The following is a 19923-nucleotide window of genomic DNA, read 5'->3' as shown; positions in this document are numbered from 1 at the left end:
GATTAGTTGTTTGCAGTACTCCTAGTTTCCTTTGCACCACTTTTGATACATTTCCCCTTTCTTAAATGACGAATTTCCCTCTGTATCATGTTGCTAGTTAGATTACAATTAGGAAAACTGTTACATTAAAGGGAGTCTGTCACCAGCACGGTGTTTCGGTGGTTAGCACTGTAGGTTTGAATGAGACCAAGGAATCCAGAGTACTCTGGATTCCTCCTATGCTCCAAGGACCTACTGATAGGGAATTAGATTAGTGACTAACAGTGTTTATAAAGCACTGTGGAATATATTGCTACTATTCAAGTAAGCAAAATGATTGAACTCCTTCAATTAGGTATTCTGGAGGGGTTTTTTTTTTTTGTTTTTTTTTTGCTTTTCTATCAGTGCCTGAGTTGATGACTTATTAGCAGCTAATGAGCTGTTTGGTGCAACAAGGACATCACTGTTGTTGCTCTCATTGCAATAAAGAGGTCTGCTTTCCAGCATCCATTCCCTCCTTCCCACTCGCTCCATGCTATTACTGACATGAACTCTGTCTAAGCTTATCAATCATAATAAGGTGGTAGAGCTCTGGTGTGATGAAAGCAATGGTGATTCCCTCATTACATCAGATGGCTCCTTAGCATATCAGGAAAAAAGCTAATGCCTCCTCAGTAGATGCACTGATCAGGAACCAGGAAAAGCATTTTATTCACATGCATTACAAAAAAGCAAAGTATTAACTTGAATATTTTAATTACACAAATGTCTCTGCACTGCACTCAGTGTAAATCTGTTCTTGCTGGGAGAGTCTAGGGTTAAGAATTCATACTAACCAAAGGAGAGTCTAGAGGGAAGAATCCAGACATGTGCACTGGGGAAAGTGGTAGTTTATGGTTATGTCACACATCTGTTACTGTGGAAATGTGCAAGTGTACTTTTAGCTTGCAAATTGTTATAGGAAATAATACAAGTGCTTTGGTATTTTAAATGGCCATGTAACAGGAGCTGTGGAGATGGTAAGCCTGACCTCTAATAAATGATCAAATTCTTATGATGTAAATATGCAAACTATGCATCTAATTAATTATGCTATATCAATAATACGATAAGATAATATTGGAGGTGGTAACTTTTCCGACTCTGTTTCCACTGTCCTTTATGTAAACCTCATAAGAAATTTGAAGGCTGCAATTGTTAAAGGCTCAGTTCACATCTGCATCGGAGTCTCCATTGGTGACTTCGTCTCAGAGCATGCCGATAGATAAAAAGTCCTGAGTTGAGGACTTTTCTCAGTCACTTTCAACTTCACAATGACAGACACGCTGTGGACCTCTCTATCATCCGTCGAGTCATCCAGACTCCGTGTGTAAGTGCTGTTTTAGTGGTCAGTCTTTCCATTGTTTGGATCCATGGATGCACCAGAACTATTGAGAGCAAGCGCTAGTGTAAGCCTAGCATAACTACGTTAAGCTATTAAGTGTACAGTGTTGTGAGTTTAAATTTAGCTGGTGTATCATATACTTATGCATGATATATTTCTTTAATTATAGGTTTGGGACTTGGCTGATCCTGATGGGAAAGGTTACTTGGATAAACAGGTAATCTAGATGTTTCACTTTGACAAAGATTATACCTTGAGCTGTTGGTTGTATTAATAATGATGTGTTTAATTATTCTCTTAGGGTTTCTATGTTGCTTTGCGACTAGTCGCCTGTGCACAAAGTGGTCATGAAGTTAGTCTGGCCAGTTTAAATATTCCAGTGCCACCTCCTAAATTTGTAAGTGACCCAAGCTTGCCTTCTATACCTTTGGATATATTTTTAATATTTTTTTTTCTTTTTATAAATGACACTTTCTTTCTTCCTTGTGTGCATTGTTCTGTAAGTATGAAAGCAAACAATTTAATAAAAATATTGAGGGCAAAGTCTTGTGTAAATGGGAGCAGTCACTGTGCAGAAGCAGAGGATATGATGGTATTTTAGTAGCCTTGAGAAATAATTTGTGTAAAATACTTTGTGTAATAATTCCTAACAGTTTCAAAGTTTTACGGTCATAACTTTTTATTAGAAACCTTGTTCAGAGGATAGGATTCACACTGACACAAGTACACAATTCATTAATAAAGGGTAGATTTACATATAGCTGCAATGTGTCATGCAGCCAAACAATGCAGTTTTGTAATGCTGTTTTTGTTTAGTTTCAAAAGTATTTATTAAAATATAACAATCGTGAAAACTAAAAAAAAAAATAAAAAAAAAAAAAAAATTATATCTATACAATTCTAGAGGGTGCAGGATAAGTTAAGTATAAAATACAATAATGGTCAATCTAAAAAGAAAGGAATATACAGAAAAAAAGCCAGGGGGATAAAAAAAGACATACTAGTGGGTATAGCAAGGGGTGTTAAACGGTATAATATACCGTATTTTACAGACTATAAGGCGCACATAAAAACCTACGATTTCCTCAGAAATCGTAAGTGCGGCTTATAGTCCGGTGCGCCTTATATATGGATGGAAGCGGCGGCAAAGTCTGCGTGCCGCTTCCATACATACATAAAAGGCACCGTAAGGGGGCATTCACACTACGGAACGCCGGCGTGTATCACAGCCGTACACGCCGGCGTTACAGCAGGGCTGCCGGACACTTCCTATTCGTTTCTATGGGAGCCGGCATGCGAGCGCTCCCCATAGAAATGAATGGAAAAAAGCTGTCCATTCATTTCTATGGGGAGCGCTCGCATGCCGGCTCCCATAGAAATGAATGGGAAGTGTCCGGCAGCCCTGCTGTCACGCCGGCCTGAAACAGAACGTGAAACTTACCGAGCGGTGCAGGGCGGGCATTCAGGCCTCCTCTTCCTCCGATGTTCCGTCCTTCTCCTCCGGCGCTCGCTGATAATGGCCTGGGCGCATGCGCCATATCATAATGCTTCTACTACGGCTACTGCGCATGCGCCCAGGCCATTATCAGTTAGCGAGCGCCGGAGGAGGAGGACGGAACATCGGAGGAAGAGGAGGCCTGAATGCCCGCCCACCCTACACCGCTCGGTAAGTTTCACATTCTGTTTCAGGCTTTTATTTTAAAACGGGGGGGGGGGGGGGGGGGGTAGTTTAATCTAACTTTTACGGTTGGGCTCTATCAGCATGATTTTGCTGATAGAGCCCCTCCTCGCCTGCCGAGCGCTTCCAATAGAAGCGGCTGGCACGCGGGGGGGTTAAGCGGCCGCTGGCAAAGTCTGCCTGCCGCCGCTTTCAATAAGATATAATGCGCACCGGACTGCGGCGTATAGTCCGGTGCGCCTTATATATGAACCGAGACGGACTATAAGGCGCTCATGGGCAATGCGGCTTATAGTCCAGTGCGCCTTATAGTCCGTAAAATATGGTATAGTCAAAGAAAACAGGAGATAGTTTTTCCCACACTGTTTGTCATTATTCTGCATGTTACTGAACCAAACACTCTTACTGAAATTGTTCAGAGAACACAAAGGCAATTTCCTTCAGATCTATTCCATTTTTAGTTGGTGAATGGGTGAGAAGAAGTAGCTAAACCAATAAGCTAGGTTTAAAGGGAGGTTCCCAGCTTCAGAATCTTATTTAAAGAGTATTGGAGTTTTCATCAGAAGTTGAAAAATGTGCAGGATATTGCTGTGCTATATATTCTCTGGTTGTATAAGCCTATCAGCTTTTCTTTTGTTAATAGCCCATTATGGCTGAAGCATATTTTGAGTTTCTCTCTAAAGCTAGTTACAGACGCGCCGTGTGTATTTTGCGGTCTGCAAACTAGTAAATAGTGTTCAGTTTTTGCGAATAGAGTGTCTTCAGTGAACCTAGTTTCTAGATCCAGTATAAGGAAAAAAATAAGTGACATCTAATTATATCCCTAGCTTGTCCACGAAAACGGACGGCACACTGATGACAAACTGAGTACATCAGTGTGCCTTCCTAGGTTTTTACTCTCCCATAGGCGTCTATGAGAGAGTCTGTTATGCAAAAACTGAACAGAAGAGGGCATGTTCTATCTGATGTGCTGTGGAATCACGGCTTGCACGTGTGCATGTAGCCATAGAAATGAATGGGTCGGTATGCTATCTGCGAAAAGCAAGGATAGCACACAGATCTCGCCCATGGTCATCTGCAAAGGGCCTAAGGCCAATAAGGAGCACTCTGCCTCCCCATCCATTATAACTGTTACCGGTAGTAACTGGTTTCTTTGTATGTAGTTTTGCTAGAAATACCTGTAAAATAGCAACCAGGTAGCTGAGAAAAGACCTTCATGTAGGATATCCAGGTGCACTGGACTCCAAATATAGGTCATGATTCAGCTAATATAATAAGAAATATCTGAGCACAATAATGAAAGTTGCACACTGTCTATGATTAACATCTCATCAGTAATAACACAAGCATGTATTAAAAATAAAGATACTTCCTTTGATCTGTGAGGAGAAGGTGATATGATTGATCTTTTGGGTCACAAAGAAACTTCTGCACAGTGTAGAAGTGGTGAAAGCTGTATGTAATCCAACACCCATCCCCTTCCTAATGTATTAACTGTGAGGCTGCCTTGCTTTTAATGGTATCTATGGGTGAACTTTTCCTAGTAACAAGGAGAGAACAGCAAATTAGCTAGAAGGGAGGCACCTAGTAACAGGAACTTTAGAGAGGTTGTTCATTCAGAAGATGGCAGGATTATTAATTAAAGTATATTACATTTTGGTCCAGAATCACTTGAGACTAAGTTGAAATGTTAGTGATCATTTAAACTTGTAGCTACTTCAGAAAGATGAGAGGAAGCGGGGCAACACGGTGGCTCAGTGCTTAGCACTGCAGCCTTGTAGCGCTGGAGTCCTGGATTCGAATCCCGCCAGGAGCAACATCTGCAAGGAGTTTGTATGCTCTCCCCAAGTTTGCGTGGATTTCCTCCCATTCCACAAAAAAAGATAATCTGATAGGGAAAAATGTACATTGTGATCCCTATATGGGGCTCGCAATCTACATTAAAAAAAAAAAAAAAAAAAAAGGACAAGAAGCTCTTAGGCTAGGTTCAAATGTGAATTACGTGTGGTGAAATTTGGTCTGGAAAAAAATTAGGAAGCGGTTTTTGGACCTTGAGGCGTTTTTTTTGGAGTGTTTTCTGGAGCGGTTTTTGGTAAAAAACACTTCAGGAAACGCCAGGCGTTTTTTCCCTGCCGGGCAGTGAATGGACCGCAAAAAACCACGTCACGTCAGTTTTTTGTCAAAAACTGCGACACGTTTTTCGGCAGAAAAACGCGATGCGGTTTCCGCCTCCCATTCACTTCTATTGCCTTCCTGAGGTGGAATCCGCCTCAAGAAAGGTCATGTCGCTTCTTTTTTCCGGAAAAAACAGTGCTAGCAGTCTCCATAGACCACCATTGTGAGGGGGCGGATTATGACGTGGATTTCACTCCATAATCCGCCCGCTCTGTGCCCATGTGAACGGGCCCTTACTCCTGCCAGTTGTGTTACAGCAGGGCAGGTGAGGAGGAGAGCCGATATGATTGATTTTTTTTTTTTGTTTTCTTATGTCTAAACTTTAATTGTAATATGCAAAAAAATATGATCGAAGATCATAAAGGGGGCAGAGGAGGGGGGATATTTATCTTTTGTGCATTTTCTATGTCATAGGGTCGTTTATGTGGAAATGCTTAGCTCTTTTTTTCACATTTTCCTTCCCCGCCTCCCAAAATTCATAACTTTTTATTTTTATTTTCTTGTTGACATAGGTATTTGAGCACTTATATTCTTTGTATGCCAAGTTGTACTTTTATTTTGTGATACAGACAGTGTTTTTATTAGCTTTTATTAAGGTTTTTTGGTGGTCCATGTGAAAAAATCCCCCAATTCTATCATCATTTTTTGCATTTTATTTATATGGTGTTCACTCTGCATTAAAAATGACATGGCATTTCATTATGCAGACATGGTAGGCCCGTTTATTAGGACCCTGTTGCCCTTTCAGGCCCTACAGTCCAAATGTAAACTCCCCTTGGAAGCTTGTACTTATTATTCACAGGTTGCACACATGGCACTGTCGCTCCACCCTCAATTTACCTTTTTGAAACGCACAGATTTTGAACTCTTATGTCAAGGTAACACCTCCGCCTATGGCTTTATTAGTGATATTTTTAGTCTCCTTATTACTTCTACCCCGGAATTCCCCCCCCACCTGCAAAACATGACTACATGACTCTGTTGCATTCTGGGAAGTAGCTCCTCTTCTCTGTGTGGCAGGTTATATGATTTCATGCGACCAAGTCTTTCCACTGCGCTTAATTTTAAGGGTAGGTTCATTTTAACAGTGAGAAACAAAATATCAAAAATAAAATCCAGAAAATCACATTGTATAAATGGTGAGAGAAGTTAAAAAAGGGTGACCTGGCGCCCGTCTGGTGGAAATAGTAGACTCCAGTCAGGAGCCCATCAGGCCAATTGCAGCTCTTACCCGGACACCGTCCCACACAGTGGGTGGTGAAAAAATGGAAAGGATATATAGAAAAACCGGGAACTGGCAGAGCGCTAAAGGCAGCAAAATCCGTACTGGACTTGAAAAATAAAATAAAAATGACGATATGCAAGGTTAAGATGAATTGGTTCTGTTTTATTGCTCCAAGGACATGAACAACAGCTTAAAGCGGCTACGCGTTTCGACACCGGGCGGGTGTCTTCTTCAGGCCAAGCAGGAAGTGTCCAGCAATAGCCTTAGAACCAAGTCCCTGGTGTCCCTTGGTCTTGGTTCCAAGGTTATTGCTGGACACTTCCTGCTTGGCCTGAAGAAGACACCTGCCCGTTGTCGAAACGCGTAGCCGCTTTATGCTGCTTTTCATGTCCTTGGAGCAATAAAACAGAACCAATTCATCTTAACCTTGCATATCGTCATTTTTATTTTATTTTTCAAGTCCATTACGGATTTTGCTGCTTTTAGCGCTCTGCCAGTTCCCGGTTTTTCTATATATCCTTTACATTGTATAAATGTTATAATTGTAATTGCATTTTGCATAGAGAAATAAATATTTAATCACCTACCAACCATTAAGAGTTCTGGCTCCTACAGACCAGTTAGACACTCAGAATCAACTTGTTACCTACATTAAAGGGGCTCTATCATTGGCAAAAGTCAGGCAATTCACACATACCTTTTTGTATGTAAATCGCCTCAGTAGTGTTTGAATAAGTCCGTTTTTATTCATATTAGGCTCATATGCAAGGATGGGATTAGTTAAAAATGACTTTTTCCAATGATAGAGCCCCTTTAAAGACTTATGTCCACAGACTCAAAGAATCAGTCAGACTCTAACCTCTATAATATTTTCAAGACCAAAGAGCATTTTAATCATAGACCTGCAAAATTAACCCAAACATAAAATTATAGACTGTTCATGTCTTTGTCAGTGGGTAAACTTACAAAATAAGCAAGGGATCAAATAATTATTTCCTTCACCGTATGTTTAACATGAAGTAATAGTACAGCACAGAGCTTGAAGGAGTTAAATAATTGAATGGGCTGCATATCAGTTACACCATTCAGATGCTGTTAGGCAGAAAATCATTGCGTGCATTTGTGTTTGGTTAACTATTTCTTAATATTTTGTATTTGCCGCTTTTTAGAGTGCACTTGACTTTATTACATATTTCTTTTAAAACCCCTTATGTTTGATTCACATTAAAAAGGGGAAATGCTTTGATCCGGAATGCTTTCGTCTTATTTTATGTTTTCTTTTTAGTGTGCTTTTTACATGGGTGTTTGAATCTTTTTTCACTCTTCTAACAATGATGGTACTCATAACTGAAACAGGAAAACTAATGTTTTCTTTGCTTTGACAGATGGTAGGCAGAAACTATTTTGATTATTATTTTAGTAATTTTATGAATACTTTAAAATCTAATACTTGTGTCCAGAACATTTTTGGACCATATATGTTTGTTCAGGTTCTGTGAACTCTGTAGCTTATGATAATCATTTCATCATTACAGATGGAAACAAAAAACCTGTTCATCTAATTCACCTTTTTTTTAAATCCAGTATTGATCGAAAGGAAGGCAGGACCTCATGAGGCTGAAACTCCTCTCTCCTCCAACTGAGGAAAAGAAAATCCCTAATGAGTCTAGTTCTGTCAGAATAAATCCCTGGATCAATAAGCCATCTCCAGACATCTAATACCCATAACATCTAATATGATTTATTTAAGAAAGGTATCCAGTTCTCATTTGAATTCACTATGATAACTTCCTTGGACAAGGTTCCGTAGTCTGTCACCTCTTACAGTAAAGAGTCTTCTACTTTACTTGTGTAGAAAAATCTTTCCTCCCGTTTGTAGTAGCATTGACAAATGTAAAGGCATTGCTCCATCATATCTCTCAGCTGTGACCAACCAATAGAGGACTGGGAGGGAAGGATGGGCTGTTAAGTGAGCTGTAAGGGCCTGGATCCTGTTCACCAGGGCACATCCGCTGGCTGCTCTGCTCTTTTTAAGTTGTGTCACTAGAGTGATACAGTGCCCCTGCATATCTGCCTTGTGGTCCTCCCGAAGACAAAGACTCCTCGTTCTCTTTAAAACAATTAGTTAAATGTGTACTTAGAGTTGTCTTAGAAGAAGGTATTTTAAGAAGGCTTCATTAAGGCGCCATTTGCAGCGTCTGGATGGGACAGAATCACGGGACAGAAACGAATTCACCAGTGGTCAGGTTAGGAAATAAGGCCAACCTCCTTCTCAGTGAGCAGATGGAGAGGTAGGGCTCTTCTTAAGAAGTAGTAAATCCTAGTTGGAGGTTATGGGGGTGGGAGAAGAAGGCATAAGAGTGATCTGTTGGGGTTATCAGCACACCATACATCATAAAGGGCATGGGACCAAAATCATTTGGCGGAAGTCTCCAGCGAGCCTGGACTCTGATCCCTGTTGACATCTATCACCCTAAACCAGCCTATCCAGTCCTTCAGAAAAAACATGTAGAAAACTCCACAAAGTAGCCAGACCGCATTGAAGTAAGACATCAAAAGGCTCAGGACCTGTCGTAGAAACTGAATCTGAGGAACGTTCGAGGCATAGACATAGCAAGGAATCACCTGTTGGCCATGGAGGAGACCCTCCAGTATAGCATATCAACACTTGAGTGAGATAGTAATCTGGCCACTTCAACTCTTTGGCGGAATATGCAATTGGGAAATAATGCTGGACAAAGTGGAAAGTACCGGAGTGGTCATAGTGGGTCCTCCTGGAGGAGTGCCACATTCTCCTGGAGGGACCTAAGCTCACATAACAAACGCTGCATAGTGTTTGAGTCCAGGTCCTTCGACATTTACAGTTTCACATCTAACCATTGGAGGATAAAAATAAATAGGGTGCAAATGTAGGTGAAGATGTCACTCAATCCATGGAGAATAGTAGAGGTTCACAGGGAGATCTCACCCCATGCACAGAGAGTCTGGAAGAGGGCTCCTCAGAGAAGTATTGGTCGGGGGGTAGTCAACAATGTAAAAATTAGCAGAAGGACGTCTCTGAAACTAGAAGGGAGGGAAGGAAAGGAAACAGAAAGACAAAGTGGGGGGAACATGATAATAACCACATAACACAGCATGAGTGGGACAAGGGCTTCCGCAACAAAGTAAAGTATGAGCAGGACTGTCTCTTGGCAAGGGGAAAACAGTGGAGGTCAATCATAACAGCAGGAAAAGGACGAAGTGAATCCTCAGAATGGAAACTCAGCTGGTCAAGGATCCTGTTATGATAGGGTTGCCGAGGGCTTCAGCCATGGATAGAAGTAAGACGTAAGGGCAATTTCAGAGGGTGATGGGAACAAGAAGCAAGCACTAGGTCAGAGCTATCCCACCCTGCATAACAAAAGTAACTATAAAAATTACAAAATGTAGGATCTGTGAAAATTGAAAATAACATTAGAAAGTCACAGCATCTCAAGAAACAGGGACCTGAATTGAAATAGAGTCAAGGTGGGGGAGGACTCCATTCAAGGCTTCTGTGCAAACTGTAGTGGGAGTGGCAGCTGCCAGAATTTTGTTTCTGCTGGGGTGGTGCTGGTGGCTGTGGAGGAGAACTCAGTTCCCAGTTTGTCAAGTCTGGGAGGGGTATCTCCACGGTCTTGCAGAATGGTTGTAAATCTTGGAAGGATCGCAGTGGAGCAGAGTGGCTATCCTGTCGAGCTATAAAGGCAAAGGGAAACCCCCATCTATAAGGGAGTTAGTGGTCTCTCAGGAGCTGAAGAAGGGTCGGAGGATGACCAATAAGAGTTCCTGGAACAACTCGATTTTAGCCCCATTCAATTCTAAGTCTCTCATTTGCCTGTGCAAAATAGTGGACGCAGCATATGACATCCTGGGGATTATCCCCTGCACCTTTGGGGTGGAAGGCCCTCTGTACACTGCTCAGTTTGATCTTATGAGATGGTGGTTTGTGTAAAAGAAGGTTGAATATTGCTTCTAAAGTGGCATGGAGGTCCTCCTCTTGGGTGGATTCAGGCTAGCCATTTACTCGAATATTGTCATGCCTAACCTGGTTGCCAAGATCCTGCAGATTGCGGTCAATGTCACATTCATACCACAATGGACTGGGAGTGTAGCCTGTAACTGATAGATATAAGCTTTTGCGGCTTCATAATCATCCTTCAAAGTCTTAAACTTGGATGCAGTGTGGTGCAGGTCCCTATGCACTGTAGAAATTTCAGCATGGCACCCTTTATGACGTCAGGAAGTCGGGAGTTGAGCTAAAATGGCCGACTAGTATGACTGAGCCTACAGGTGGGGTAACTTGGGAGATGCAGTGTCTGGTCCTGGAGTCAGGGCATCCGGGTCTCTGTTCTCCAGGCGACAGTCTGGGGGTCGCCCATAGGTCACTCTTCTTCGTCCAGGCACAATGGAGAACCCAGTGTAGGGAGCGCTATGGAGAGCCTTCTTGGGTGTTCCTTTGCCCCTACGCAAGGCCACTATGGCAGGAAGGTCCAGGCTAATGCATGCAGGGTCAGAGCTTTGGGAATATGCAACTTAATCCATTGGTCTTTAGACTTCCAGCGCCATCAGTGATCATATTTAAGCACTTTTCATTTGTTATTAAACACTGTTAATGATATTATTTGCTTTCTACACTGTATTATATATATAGAAGTTTGTGTGTTTATATATAATTGTGTGTGTGTGTGTGTATAATAAAAAAAAAGTGAATATATGTGCGCGTGTGTGTATATAATATCAAGTGTATAACATTCTTTTCCATTGAAAATAGATTATACTAAACATATTTTTGGTAATTTTTTTTTTCTTTTTTTAGAATGATACTAGCAGCCCCCTATTGATCACTCCTCCTCCTGTTGAAGGTCATTGGTCAGTTAGGGTAAGTCTTGTATTACATATTGATGAATTGATCTGTGGGATTTCATCTTTCTTTTGTTTTTTTTTTTTATGTTGTTTGTTTTATTTTGCTGTCTTTAGGGTAAGTTCACACAGCAGAAACGCGTTGCTTTTTCGCCCGGCTAGCCATGATGGCCTGGATGAATGGGCCTAATCAGGAGTGTGTCTCGAGCCGCAGATGCGGCGGCTGACTGAGCCGCGGACTCCACGTCAAGATAGGGCATGTTGCATTTTTTTCCACTACCGGAAAAAAACTGCAAGTTACTCTCATTGAAATGAATGGGAAGCGTTTTTGCAGGTGAATTTTGAGTCAGATTCCACGTCAAAATCCGCCTGCAAAAAAAACCTCAGTGTAAACATACCCTTATTTTCTTTCATGCAATCAGGTCTCTGTTTATATTGTGCCATGGTATACATAGATGAATGAGTTTGTCTGATACTTAGACTTACTGTATGTTTTTTGTCTTCCTCAAATTTTTTTGTCCCCCAAATTTTATTAGACATTGGTGGACTTTGTTTCATAGTTTGGCAATTGTGTTGCCTATATCAAGTGAGAGCCATTAAGTAGAGACCCCAGTCATATAGTCATTTTTCTAATTGTTCTTTTCGATGCAAGTGTCGCCATAATTGGCAGCCTGATCTATTTCTGATGTCACATAAAACATGCTATGTCTGCTGATAAAGCAGAATACAGGTTCACTTAAATAGCAACTCATATTCTTAATTTTCAGGGAAACATTTTAGGCTAAGGGGAATCTGAATCTGATTGCCTTTCAGAATCAAATAATGATGTCTACACAGTGTAGTAATAATCCCAGGAATTGTTCCTTTTCCTAGACCAAAGATCAGGCATGCTAAAAATACAGTATGAAGTCAGGCTTCTCTTCTCCCAGTCTGTCTAGAATTTTTCTATTTCTTTAGAAGAGATTTGTTTTGAATAACCACTTCATTTTGCTTACCAGATAGAAGAGAAATCCAAGTTCGATGGTATATTTGATAGTTTATTGCCTGTAAATGGCTTACTGTCTGGAGACAAGGTGAAACCGGTACTTATGAACTCCAAACTACCTCTGGATATTTTAGGAAGGGTGAGAGTACATTTATTTCTACTGTTAAATGTTTAAAGGCCTTTGCAACATGTATCTTTTATCCACTGCCTCTAAAACAAAGAAAAATGATGCATATGTGCAAATAGTTCTGCTTCACAATTCTCTCCCTTCCTGCCCCACACTAATCTGTCAGATAAGTGCAGGGGAAAGAAAAATGTAGCTGGCTGCTGATTATGCCTCCATAACACATTACCATAGCAGAAGCAGGGATCATCCCTTCTGCCTGTACAACTTCTTTGCAGGCAACCTAGATGATTACCAATCCCCGCTGCCGCTGCAGTAGTGTATTAATGGTTAAGGACAGCGGTCAGGAGGTAAGTGTTTCACACGCAATATAATGCTTCGTAGTGCCCTCCCACAAGAAGTAAAACACCTTAGTTACATAGTATAATTCTCCATTAGGGCCCGCATACAGCATAATGCTATGTTAGTGCCATCCTAGAGTGTAATCTCCCTTAGTGCCTCCCATACAATATAATTGCCACATTAGTGTACACCACACAGTATAATGCTGCTTAATGACCTGCAAATACAGTATAACTCGCCATTAGTGCCCCCATACAGTATACTGCTGTGTTAGTGCCCCACACACAGTATAATACCTCCTTAGTGCCTCCCATGTATTATAATACCTTGTTAATGCACACCACACAGTATACTTCTTAATGACACCAGGCACAGTATCATTTCCCACGATATAATGACCCTCATACAGAATCCCATGTTAGTGACCCCTAATAGTATAATACTCCTTAGTGCCATGCCATGGTAGTGCCCCTTTCTAAATCTAAATATAGGTGTTACGGAACTCAGTCAGTCTAGGAGGTGCTCAGAGTGGGACTCATTCCATGTCATCAGTAAATAAAGAAAGCTCTGGCACTCTTTAAATTTTTTCAAAGAAATCAACTCCAGGTGATTTATTAATATCCCCCCAAAAAAAAGACGTTATGGTCTGCTTGAGACCTTAATCAGTCATCAGATATAAAGTAGGAATGGAGTGAAAAATAGCTATGGCAAGTATGTGTAGTGTGATATAGGGCAGCCAGGCCTAGGAGAATATTAATTACCCACACACTGTATAATGCTCTTTAGTGTCTCCTATACAGTATAATGCCACACTAATGCCCCCCTCAGAGAGTAATGCCCCGCTATATTGTGTGGAGACCCTAATAGGACATTATATCCTGTGGAGGGTCATTAATGGGGCTTAGTGCTACCTAATAACCCCCTTTATCTTCCCTAGCATACCAATTGGTGACATTGACCCCTCTCGTATTAATTTCTCCTTCTCTGATTTTCAAATATAGTAAATATTTTTTTTTTCCTAATTTTTCACTCCCAAACAGTCTTATTGTCTGGGAAATATCTACAGCTATAATCACTTGAACTTTTTAAAAACGGAGAGTTACTCTACCTTTTCACTGTGAACTGTACAATTTGTTTTTGTTTTTCATGGGTAATATATAAGCATTGTGTATTCAGAATGTGTTTGCCTACTCATGAGTTGTAAACTATGGTTATCCACAGGTATGGGAACTGAGTGATATAGATAAGGATGGTCACTTGGACAGGGATGAGTTTGCAGTGGTAAGTACAGTATTACTATCAATTTCGCCACTATTCACTACTGTATCTACTTCACATGTAGTCACTGGACAAGTATCTAATGTTCAGTTGTTTAAAGGTTTTAAGAATACCTCAAACTGAGCATTTTTTTTGTTTGTCCATTTCTGTATCTGATTTCATAGATTGATCCTTTGTTTTTATGATACATTCTAGGGGAAACATATTCATCACAATTGGAGGTGCACATTGTCATAAATTAATACATTGAAAGTTGCAGTGATTACTACTCTGTTTACAATAGCATCATAACTTCCATTTATAACAAAACCATGACAACTATACAAGATACATATTCCATATGTATATTCTAGCAAATCCCAATGAATCGCTTTAACGGAAAAGATTTATGATGGGGTCCTGGTATTTTTGATTTCCTTGACCAGTGTTTATAAATTCCTAAGTGACTCAGACCTCTTATAAATTCTACTACATTGCCTATGGTCTTATGCACCAGAACTGAAATCTACGCCAGCCAGGGGCAGTCATAGATTTCAATTATAAGTCATGCCAGTTTTCTGGCATTGGGTATAGTAAATCTGTTGGCTGAGGCATCTCTAACCCGTTTCGGCTATGGTCTTAAAAAGTGTAGACAAAAATAAAGCCACAAAGTCAGGCCATGCACTAAAGTAGATCCATTTATATTCCAATTTTTTGGCAGTGTGTGTCCGAATGCAGCTTAAAGAATTCATTGATCTTTTTGCAGATGTATGTTATGTCCTCTAGATCAGATTGAGAAGCTGGGCAATGACATATATTTTTCACTATTTATTTTTAATGTTTAAAGTAGCAGACGCATTTAAGGGCTGTTGAAACATATGATTTATCTCCTAGTATGCCATTAATGTTGTCTGGGTAGGTAAGGTCATCATTCATGTTTACATAGAGGGTTTTTCCAGGCAAAAAAATCTTTCTTTAAAAAAGGGTCTGTTAGTGCTATTAATGGGTTAATAAGTGTACTCACTTACCTTTAGCAGTGTTTTGAATGATTTATGGGCTTCTCTGGGAGCTCCTGGCAGCTCTGCATTTGTTAACATGATGTAGCTTTCTGCTGCCTTAGCGCATGCGTTGTATCATGGTAGTTGTAAGCTGACTCGCACTACCTCCTTCTCACGCCCTCCCCTCTTTCTCTCACTCCCTCACACCCTCCTTGTCTCCCTAGCTATCCTGCCCACTACTAGCCCTTCCCAACTAACTAACATAGCCCACTCCATCATACTTACTTGCTTCCCTGTCCAGATTTCCTTCTACGGGGATGGCTCATACTTTTTTTGACCCTGCCGTTGCGTGTGTAATAGTCCCAGCTTTGCGTTGTAGCGCTGGCATCTCTATTGCGCAGGTGTGAGAGGCTGTGCACGTGCCAGCAGATGTGTAATGGGGAAGTATTGGTGACGTTCCATCTCAGGAAACGTAATGCCACCGGATAATCAGAAAATGAGCATTTAGATTAGTTTAGAAATTGTATTTTATCCTGGACAACCCCTTTTAAGCTTTATTTAGTCTTGGGTTCATAATGGGATATTAAGTAGTGATCTTTAAAGAAAACCTGTCACAACCTCTGACAAGTCTGTTTTAGTAATTACTTTTATTCTACTCTACATTGACCATTACTCTACTACTGGAAATCTATGAATTAATTGACAACTTATTGTTACTAGTGTTGAGTGAATAGTATTCATCGAATACCTCGCCGACATAGGAATGCGTGTAAGCGGCCGAACACCAAGGGGTTAAACGCATCAAATCCTCAAAGCTTTTCACGCATATGTGGGGCTCTATTAGCATAATTTTGCTGATAGAGCCCCTTCAAATCTAATGAACAGATGTTGAGAGCTTAAAAGAATTATTATAAAGCTCTTAAATAGTGAATCTTTGTAATATACCTTATTAAAGAAAAATGCTCCTTTCTCCATTCATTATACTGTTCTTCTTTCCTTTCCCTTTTTTTCTTTCTTTTTTAAATATGTAATATAAATCACAAATAGAACTGGTACCCAGAGTATAGACAAACTGTCAGCCTCTATTATGCTCATTAGGATAACTGTGTGAAATAGTAAATCACTTATTAGTGGTGTGTGTCCCTTCCTCTTTTTTCCAGCAGCCACTTGCCTCCCCCTAGCCTCTGCATAGTTTTCTATGATGGGAATAACTCGAACTGTGTGTGTGAGGATGACCAACCGTCTTTCTGGATACAGATTCTATTAGTGGTAACTGGCTAGGTGAAGGGAGGGGCTAGGACAGCATTCAAAAAAACAAACCTGTAATATATCTTAACCGGTTAAGGACCAGGCCCAAAAGTATGTTAAAGACCAGGCCTCTTTTTTCAAAACTGACATGTGTCACTTTAAATGGCAATAACTTTGAGACGCTTTAACTTACAAAAATGATTTTGAGATTGTTTTTTTCGTAACACATTATACTTCATGTTAGTGGTAAACACTAATCAATATTTTTGCATTTATTTATAAAAAAACTAGGAAATTTGATGGAAATTTGAAAAAAATTGCAATTTTCAAAATGTGAAATTCTCTACTTTTCAAGCAGATAGTCATACCATCCAAATACATGAATAAATATTATCTCCCATATCTCTGCTTTATATTGGCATCATCTTTTGATTGTCTTTTAATTTATTTTGGACGTCACAAGGCTTAAAAGTGTAACAGCGATTTTCCAGATTTACAAGAAAATTCTCCAAACCAATTTTTTAGGGACCACTTCAGTTCTGAAAGTAATTATAAAGGCCTGTATAATAGAAACCCCCATAAATTACCCCATTTTCAAAACTGCACCCCTCAAATTATTCAAAACAGCATTTGGGATGTTTGTTAACCCTTTAAGCATTTCATAAGAATAAAAATAATATGGCAGTGAAATTTAGACATTTCATTTTTTTTCACTAATACATTCATTTAGACCTAAAATTAACACATTCACAAAGGGTTAAAGGAGAAAATGCATCTGATAGTTTATTGTGCAATTTCTCCTGTGCACAGAAATACCCCACATGTGGGTATAAACTGACTTTTGGGCACACGACAGTGCATGGAAGGGAAGGAGCGACACTGGGTGTTTGAACAGCAGATTTTGCTGGAATAATTTTCAGGCGCCATGCCTTATTTGCAGAGACCCTAGAGTACCAAAACAATGGAAATCCCCCAAAAGTGACCCCATTTTAGAATCCACACCCCTCACAGAATTCATCAAGGGGTATAGTCAGCATTTAGACCCTACAGTTGTTTCACAGATTTTACTAACATTGGGATGTGTAAATGAAAAATTACTAAAATGTCACTTTATCTCCAAAGTTTTCATTTTCACAAGGGGTTAAAGGAGTAAAATCCCCCCACAGTTTGTTAAACAATTTCTCCTGAACACGGCAATACCCCATATGTGGCCATAGTATGCTGTATGGGAATATGGCGGGGCTTGGAATGGAAGGAGCGCTATTTGGCTTTTGGATGGCAGATTTTACTGGAATAATTTTAGGTGCCATGTCTCATTTGCAGAGCCCCTAGAGTACCAATACAGTGGAAACCCCCTAAAAGTGACCCCATTTTGGAAACTAAACCCCCCACAGAACATATCAAAGGGTAGAGTGAGCATTTTGACCCTACAGCTGTTTCACAGATTTTATTAACATTGGGCCTTGAAAATGAAAAATTACTTTTTTTCCAACAAACTGTCAATTTAGCCCCAAATTTTTAATTTTCACAAGAGGATAAAGGAGAAAAAGCTCCCTAAAGTTCGTTACACAATTTCTCCTAAACACAGAAATGCCCCATATGTGGCCATAATCTGCTGTATGGGAACATGGCGGGGCTCAGAATGGAAAGAGGGCTATTTGGCTTTTGAAGGGCAGATTTTGCTGGAATATTTTTCAGATCCCATGTCGCATTTGCAGAGCCCCTAAAGTATCAATACAGTGGAAACCCCCTAAAAGTGACCCCATTTTGGAAACTACACCCCTCATAGAATTTATCTAGGGGTAGAGTGAGTATTTTGGCCTCACAGGTGTTTCACAGATTTTATTAACATTGGGACGTGAAAATGAAATATTACTTTTTTTCCCAATGAATCGTCCATTTAGCGCCATATTTTTAATTTTGCAAATAGTTTAAGAATTAAAATCCCCCCAAAGTTTGTTACACAATTTCTTCTGAACACGGCAATACCCCATATGTGGCCATAATCTGCTGTATGGGTACATGTTGGGGCTCAGAATGAAAAGAGCGCTATTTGGATTTTGGAGGGCAGATGTTGCTGGAATAGTTTTCAGGTGCCATGTCGCATTTGCTGAGCCCCTAAAGTACCAATACAGTGGAAACCCCTCAAAAGTGACCCCATTTTAGAAACTACACCTGTCAAGGAATGTATCAAGGGGTATTATCATTTTGAGCCTAAAATGCTTCCCAAAAATTAATGTACAAAATGAAAATTGAAATTTTTAAAAATATGCCATTTCGGTGCCCAATACGTTGCACCCACTTTGTGTTGTCAGAGACCTACACTCCTAAAACTATTAAGGGGCCATCCCGAGGGGCACAAAATTATATATGTGGGTGTAAACTGCTGCTTGGGCACACAGCAGGGCTCAGAAGGGAAGGACCACTGTGCGTTTTAGCTTTTGGGGTAGAGATTTAGAGGGACCCTCTGGGCACCATGTTGTTTTTGCAGAGCCCTGGAGGTGCCAGTAAACTGGAATTCACCAAGAAGTGACCCCATTTTGTAGGGGCAATTTTAGGGTCTCTGCAAATGTGACATGGTGTCCAAAAACGAAGAATCTAAATCTGCACTCCAAAAGCACATATTGCTCCTTCACATCTGCGCCCTGCTGGGTACCCAAATAGCAGTGTATGCCCACATGTATGACACTGGTGTACCCCGGATAACGGACTTAATGCCATATGTGGGTATAAATGGCTGTTTGGGCACAGCCGGGGACAGAAGGAAAGGAGCGCTATATTGGTTTTTGGAGCACACCATGCCACTTTTGCAAAGCCCCTGAATTGCCAATAAAGTGGAATCTGCAGACATGTCACCCCATCTTGGACACTAGCCCACTGATGGGATTTATCAAGTGGTGTAGCGAGATTTTTTTAACCCTTGAGTGTTGCATTTATTTAGTTTCCAGAAATGAAATCGCAACTGATAGAGAAGTTAAAAATGAAGATTTTACTGATTTGCCATTTCAGTGTACAACATGTTGTGCCCGACTTATGTCAGCAGAGACACTCCAAAAACTGTTAAGCGGGTATCCTGGGCACAACAGCTTTCAGAGCGTTCATCTCTGATACAAGTCGGGCATAACATATTACGCACTGAAAGGACGTATTCCTGGAAAAATGGTCATTTTCACCTTTCACAATCAGCTTCGTATTCATTTATGGATAATAAGTTATAGCAACACTTGGGGGTTAAAAATGCTCTCTGTACCCCTGGATAAATCCTTCAGGGGTGTAGTTTCCAAAATAACATCTCATATCAGGGGATTCCACGTTACTGGCGTTTCAGCTCTGCTAAAGTGTCATGGCATCCAAAAACCAAACCGTCTGCGCTCCAAAAACCCAATAACCCTTCTTCCCTTCTGTGTCCGGCTGTGCCCCAATATCAGTTTATACCCACATATGACATTACGTCCGATAGAACGGGTACATCAGTGTCATACATGTGTCATAAACTGCAGTTTGGGCGCACAGCAGGGCGCAGAAGGGAAGGAGCGCGATGCGGCTTTTGGAGTACAGATTCAGATGTTTGGTATCTGGACGCCATGTCATGTTTGTAGAGCCTGTAAGGTACCAGAAAAGTGGATTCCCCAAAGGAGTGACCCCAT

General features: G+C 40.6%; 1 protein-coding gene across 4 annotated transcripts in view; it reads left to right on the top strand.

Moving 5' to 3' along the window:
* The window catches only part of EPS15L1 (epidermal growth factor receptor pathway substrate 15 like 1), a 155378-nt gene that overhangs the window by 17572 nt on the left and 117883 nt on the right, over window positions 1-19923 (top strand). For all 4 annotated transcript variants that reach the window (XM_075281212.1, XM_075281204.1, XM_075281225.1 and 1 more), the window contains exons 4-8: window positions 1533-1580; window positions 1665-1760; window positions 11279-11341; window positions 12321-12446; window positions 13995-14054. In XM_075281212.1, coding sequence (XP_075137313.1) covers window positions 1533-1580; window positions 1665-1760; window positions 11279-11341; window positions 12321-12446; window positions 13995-14054 — 393 coding nt within the window. The remainder of the gene's footprint in view (window positions 1-1532; window positions 1581-1664; window positions 1761-11278; window positions 11342-12320; window positions 12447-13994; window positions 14055-19923) is intronic.

The sequence above is a fragment of the Leptodactylus fuscus genome, chromosome 1, assembly GCF_031893055.1.
Source record: "Leptodactylus fuscus isolate aLepFus1 chromosome 1, aLepFus1.hap2, whole genome shotgun sequence".
Lineage (NCBI taxonomy): Eukaryota > Metazoa > Chordata > Amphibia > Anura > Leptodactylidae > Leptodactylus > Leptodactylus fuscus.
The sequence above is the reverse complement of the archived record's forward strand: the minus strand, read 5'-3'. Positions and strand labels throughout refer to the sequence as shown.